The sequence below is a fragment of the Hippocampus comes genome, unplaced genomic scaffold (genome assembly GCF_001891065.2).
Source record: "Hippocampus comes isolate QL1 unplaced genomic scaffold, H_comes_QL1_v1.1 scaffold261, whole genome shotgun sequence".
Classification (NCBI taxonomy): Eukaryota; Metazoa; Chordata; class Actinopteri; order Syngnathiformes; family Syngnathidae; genus Hippocampus; species Hippocampus comes.
In genome coordinates this window covers 5,954,306-5,960,180 of record NW_017805824.1, presented here as the reverse complement: position 1 = coordinate 5,960,180, position 5,875 = coordinate 5,954,306, and the positions used below count along the sequence as shown (strand labels likewise).

Genomic DNA, 5,875 nt, shown 5'->3' with positions numbered 1-5,875 from the left:
GGAAGTGAAGCCAGCTCTCATCCCATCCCACATATTTCTGACCAATGGCCAGTATGCATTTCATTAATGTAGTGAACTGCACTTGGAGGGTCTGAAGAAAAAAAAAAAAAAAAAGAAACGATTAACGCTAGCCCATACAAGACAGTACAGAATCTGTTCTATCCCTTGGAGGATGCACTTCATCACCAAGCCGCCAAATTCCACTTGTCATCTAGGGTGCTGACCCATGTATGTAGCGCAGTGGACACATTGCTAAAAAAATTTTCCCACTCACTGTTAGCTAATCTGTACATCCCAAAAGAATGTGCAAGTAGTCTTAGCTTTTGGCTATAATATAGTGTTTCGGACATTGTGTTTCTATGCTTAAAGGTGGCTCTGGGTCATCCAGTTGAGTTCCAAGTCGTAGGCAGAGCTGCTCTGGATGATGGGGTAGTTATCTAAAACATCCCACCTGTTATATAAAAGTGGGGCGGAAGTGGAGAATGACTTGCTTACTGACATATTATCGGGGATAGACATACAATGTACCGAAAGATTTGTTCAATTTTGTGGGTGGACCGGCTCTTTATCCAAGCAGTTAAAGAGTCTATTTATTTTTTACAAATATTAAAAAAAAAAAAAAGTGTGAGTCGGGGAGGAGGGGGTCGCCAAACCCTCTATTGATGATATGTCCCTGTTTTTTCTTGAATTTGTTTGAGTTTAAAAAAAATATTTATATACCGGTACCTGCTTGTCAGTAAACTAAGCAGTACAATGATGAACACTTTAAAGACTCTTGCCTCCCTTTCCTCATAGTTTGGCGAAGAGATATCAGTGGCATCCAGTGTGGCACTTGTGTCTGATCACAGTTCCAATCAGTCAACACACAGCCCTCAGCTCCATCCTTCTGTGTCAGGTGACCAAGATCCTGTTGCCGCCCTTTGGAGCAGTCATCATGATGACACACAGGCAAGACTTATAATTACACTTGACTGTACTCGAGATGCTTATCCTCGCAAGGACTGCGGTCATGCTGGAGTCGATCCCAGCTGTCCTTTGGCAGTAGGCGGGGTACACCCTGAACTGGTTGCCAGCCACTCGCAGGGCACACATAGACAGACATCAATCCACACTCTCAATCACGCTATTTAGAGTGTTCCATTGGCCTACCATGTATGTTTTTTGGAATGTGGGAGGTACCCAGAGAAACCTATGCAGGCACGGGGAGAACATGCAAACTCCACACACGAAGGCCGTAGCCCGGAATTGAACCCTGGACCTCTACACTATGAGGCGAACGTACTCAGCAGTTGATCACCGTGCCGCCTTTCCTTTCTTTTTTTTTTTTTTTTTTTTTTTTTTTTTTTTTTTTTTTTTTTTAAGTATAATGTGGAGTCTGCATATGTTCTGGTTAATCATTGCTTTTGCAACACTCAGACATAATGTGCTTTTTTTCCCCCCACAATTAAAAACGGTTACCATTTGTTTTTATAACATCAGTGACATGCATTTGTCCAAGAGCTGCAACGATCAAGAATTATAGAACGTTTTACACACCCAATGTTTTTCTCTTGTTTATATGAGCTTCTTACATGGAAGTGAAGCCAACCCTCATCCCATCCCACATATTTCTGACCAATGGCCAGTATGCATTTCATTAATGTAGTGAACTGCACTTGGAGGGTCTGAAGAAAAAAAAAAAAAAAAAGAAACGATTAACGCTAGCCCATACAAGACAGTACAGAATCTGTTCTATCCCTTGGAGGATGCACTTCATCACCAAGCCGCCAAATTCCACTTGTCATCTAGGGTGCTGACCCATGTATGTAGCGCAGTGGACACATTGCTAAAAAAATTTTCCCACTCACTGTTAGCTAATCTGTACATCCCAAAAGAATGTGCAAGTAGTCTTAGCTTTTGGCTATAATATAGTGTTTCGGACATTGTGTTTCTATGCTTAAAGGTGGCTCTGGGTCATCCAGTTGAGTTCCAAGTCGTAGGCAGAGCTGCTCTGGATGATGGGGTAGTTATCTAAAACATCCCACCTGTTATATAAAAGTGGGGCGGAAGTGGAGAATGACTTGCTTACTGACATATTATCGGGGATAGACATACAATGTACCGAAAGATTTGTTCAATTTTGTGGGTGGACCGGCTCTTTATCCAAGCAGTTAAAGAGTCAAATTTCCCTAATATGTCCCCTTTAATTTTTGTAGAAGTTGAAATTTGCCACTGTACATTCGGCTTAGTCTCGAGTAGTCTTTCAGTAAAACTGATTTCACTTTCATGTTTCTTCTGTAGGATGTGCAGAAGTTGTTGTGGCCACAGAGGTCAGACTGCATTCGTGAATACCCAACTGTCCCACCTGTGCACTTGTTGCCGACATACCACCTTTTGCCTGAAACCAAAAGTCACAGGTACGTACTCATTCAAAATCTGCAAATATTTCGATGTGATGTGCTTCACGTGAAAAAATATACTGTAACTAATTGTATTTTATCTGTTGCCATTCAGCCCAGTGGCAACTCTTCTCTATGGGAGTCTTAGTCCTCCTCAAACTGTGACCCTGCCAGAGTGTGGTTCTCTCTCCCAAGCACATTCACCTCCCCTGCCTGCTTCACTTGACTGGCTTTTGGAAGACAAGATGCTTCCAGATCCCTTTGCCTTCCAGGTCTCTGTCTGCTTTCCTTTTTTCTGGGTCTTTATAATACAAAACCACACTGTTCGATGTAACATTGTATTTTGCAGTTGTGTAAAAGTCAGCAGAAACATATCATTGTGTGTGATTACAGATTTTGCAGTTCCGAAGTGGTGGTTGGACATTGGAACAAATTGGTTCCAGAATTGCCGAAATAATGAAATTAGTGAGCAAGCTTTGCGCATGTTATCTTCTGATAAGCTGATCTTGCAATGTGTGCATTATTCTCATAAATATCATGCACACTTGACATAAATCACATAGTCCATCAAAAAACAGCAACATTTTTATTACTTCAAATATGTCCACACTAAGAAGGTATTGTTTGTTTAGGACCAAGTATCCAGCTCGCACATCTACAATGAGGCATCTCTCTTCTGGCGGGCCCAAGGAAACGGCAGTCGTGCCCTTCAGTGCCTGCGGCAAGTGTGGATCAAAGTCCCTCCCTCGCACCGTCATTTGCCCCTCACAAATGCTGCTAATTTGCTGCTGCATTATGGATTGACCACCCACTCACAAACGCTGGTGGAGCAAGCGCTGGTTTACAATGCAACTGAGGTAGATACTCATGGGAATGTGACTTTTTTATAATGTTGTAGTAGTCACATTTTTGGGATCATTGTCATAATTCCAGTAGTTAGGCAATGTGTCTCCTGATTGCACCCCATTTATTAATATGCACACTAATTAGTAGAATACATTATCTTGGTCAAGTCAGAATAAAAAATCTTTTTTCCCCCCATTTTCCCTGGAAAAACTATATCTTATGTTTCTGGGCGTTTTTTTTTTTTTTTTTTTTTTTAAGGATTTTGCAGGAATTTTTTTCTTTTTCAATTTGTGAATCAAGGTCCAACGGTTAGCGCATTGACCTCACAGTGCAGAGGTCGTGCATTCGATTCCGGCTCCGGCCTCCCTGTGTGGAGTTTGCATGTTCTCACCGGGTCTGCATGGGTTTTCTCCGGGTACTCCGGTTTCTTCCCACATTCCAAAAACATGCATTGGCAGGCTGATTGAACACTCGAAATTGTCCCGAGGTGTGAGTGTTCGTCTCTGTGTGCCCTGTGATTGGCTGGCAACCGGTTCAGGGTGTCCCCTGCCTACTGCCCGAAGACAGCTGGGATAGGCTCCAGCACCCCACGCAACCCTTGCGAGGATAAAGTGGATCAGAAAAGGGATGGATGAATGGATTCATGAATCAAATACCTGTTGTAAATTTTGCTGTTCTGTTATCTAGAGAAGGTCAAATTTAGTTCACGCGTCATGGCTGTAATGCATTTTAGGGAAACTGGGTGTCCCTATTTGGTTGTATTTATTTATTGTAGGTGTCCAATATTAATATTTCACAAAGATAACCCAATTTAATATAACATTTTTAAATGATGGTTTATTAAGGGGGTAACATTTCAAACCTATACGGCCCTAATTACCCTACAAACCAGCAAATCTACCGCTGAATGGCTCAGAAAATTTAAAAAAAAAAAAAAAAAACCCTTAATCGATGTTTTTTTGAATAGTCAACGTCAAGATATAAATCCAAATGACATCCTTCCATATGACCTTGAATGGGCAAGTCATGTTAAAAAAATGAAAGAAGAGTGAGTCAAAATCCCTCCGCGCCAAAGATCACCAGTTATTACAAACGCCTGTTTTGTTATTGCTGCCATGGCTGCTGCAGCCAGTTATTCGGTTCAGGGGACAATTAGGCCTTCTTCAGACTGCCAGCCAAAATTCAATTTTTATCCCATCCAGACTGAAACTGGGTGGCTATTTTGTAGCTCCAACAGTCACAAAGCACATAAAACAGCTACCTGTGAAATGGCCAGTAATGTGGCCCAGTCTGAAGAGAGCCAAATCCGATTTGGACACTAAAAACAGTGTAGACACTCAGCCCTAAAAATTGGATTTGAGGAGTGATTCTGATCTGAATCAGATATGCCTGCAGTATGAACATAGCCTCATTTCATATGGGGATGAATATTTTTCGCCCCCTAATAAATCGCCATTTAGAAGCTGCATTTTACCGGTATAATTGCTTGGATTGTCTGTAAAATATTAAAATTGGTTTTGATGTTTGGTTTGAGTGTTCTAAATATGCACACACAAATCAGAAACAAGTACTTGTGTATTTCCCAGGATGTGTATTTGCATTGTTAGAAATAGACCTACTTGTGTTCAGTCACCAAAACAAATGTGATTATTTGAACATCTCACCTTTTCTCCCACCAGCCCCATGCACTCTTCAGCCTGATGAGCTTGCAGTTGGCTCAGGGCAATGTGACAGGAGCTCTGGCCTTGTTTCGCCACACGCTGACGACAGCCGTTTCCTCCTCCACTTTCTTCTCATCCTTTGCTGCCTGTGAGCAGTGTCGCACCAGTATGCCTCTTCTGCGTTGCCTGCAGTTTTATCCCTTCCTTTACAACCTTTCAAACCACCAAGCCTGCTCACGTGAGTAACTTTGATGCAAAGAAAAATGTTGTTGATAAGATGCTAACAAAAAAAGTAACTTTACACTACCTGTGGGGGTGTGCCGCAAACTCAAGTGTTAAGAGAGCTGTGCATATACAGCAACATAATCTATTTGAAGCACTAACAAATGCATAGTTATTAAAAACCATTAAAAGGTAATTGCTGCAAACGTGCCAGGACAGAGGACTATGTGGTACTCTATTGTGGATATAGCATTGGGGGAAGTAAAACAGAAACCATTGACGCACTTGGGTGTCCAGAATGAGTTGCTCCTCCCTCACTGTATAACACCTGAGAACTTTTCAATCAGTGGTTGGTCGTTACAATTAAATAACATTTCAATGTTATTTAAATTCCCACTGTTATGTGTTGTGTGTTATTCAAGCTACTGGGAATCAGGCCACCAAGTCCCCTGCTTTTGGCCGCCACTCGGCAAACAATGTACCTGCCCCTCCTTCAGGTGGTGGGTGACCCTGTGGGAAACGGAAACCACGTCATATCTTAGGACGGGGGTCGGCAACACGCGGCTCCAGAGCCGCATGCGGCTCTTTAGCGACATCTAGTGGCTCCCTGGAGCTTTATAAAAAATATTGAAAATGGAAAAAGATTTTTATAGTAGGCTAATATAGCTCAAATAGATATAGATACATGTTGCAGCTACGAAAAAGGAGAGCTGTGGTGCTGTTTTTTTTTTTAAAACGTACACTTTATTTATGCTTTTAACAGTCTCG

The 5,875-nt window shown here is 41.9% G+C and overlaps 1 protein-coding gene across 2 annotated transcripts in view; it reads left to right on the top strand.

The window, feature by feature from the left end:
• The window catches only part of ttc17 (tetratricopeptide repeat domain 17), a 24,956-nt gene that overhangs the window by 8,926 nt on the left and 10,155 nt on the right, over positions 1 to 5,875 (top strand). For both annotated transcript variants that reach the window (XM_019886533.1, XM_019886534.1), the window contains exons 12-16: positions 2,281 to 2,396; positions 2,494 to 2,650; positions 2,772 to 2,843; positions 3,011 to 3,235; positions 4,904 to 5,123. In XM_019886533.1, coding sequence (XP_019742092.1) covers positions 2,281 to 2,396; positions 2,494 to 2,650; positions 2,772 to 2,843; positions 3,011 to 3,235; positions 4,904 to 5,123 — 790 coding nt within the window. The remainder of the gene's footprint in view (positions 1 to 2,280; positions 2,397 to 2,493; positions 2,651 to 2,771; positions 2,844 to 3,010; positions 3,236 to 4,903; positions 5,124 to 5,875) is intronic.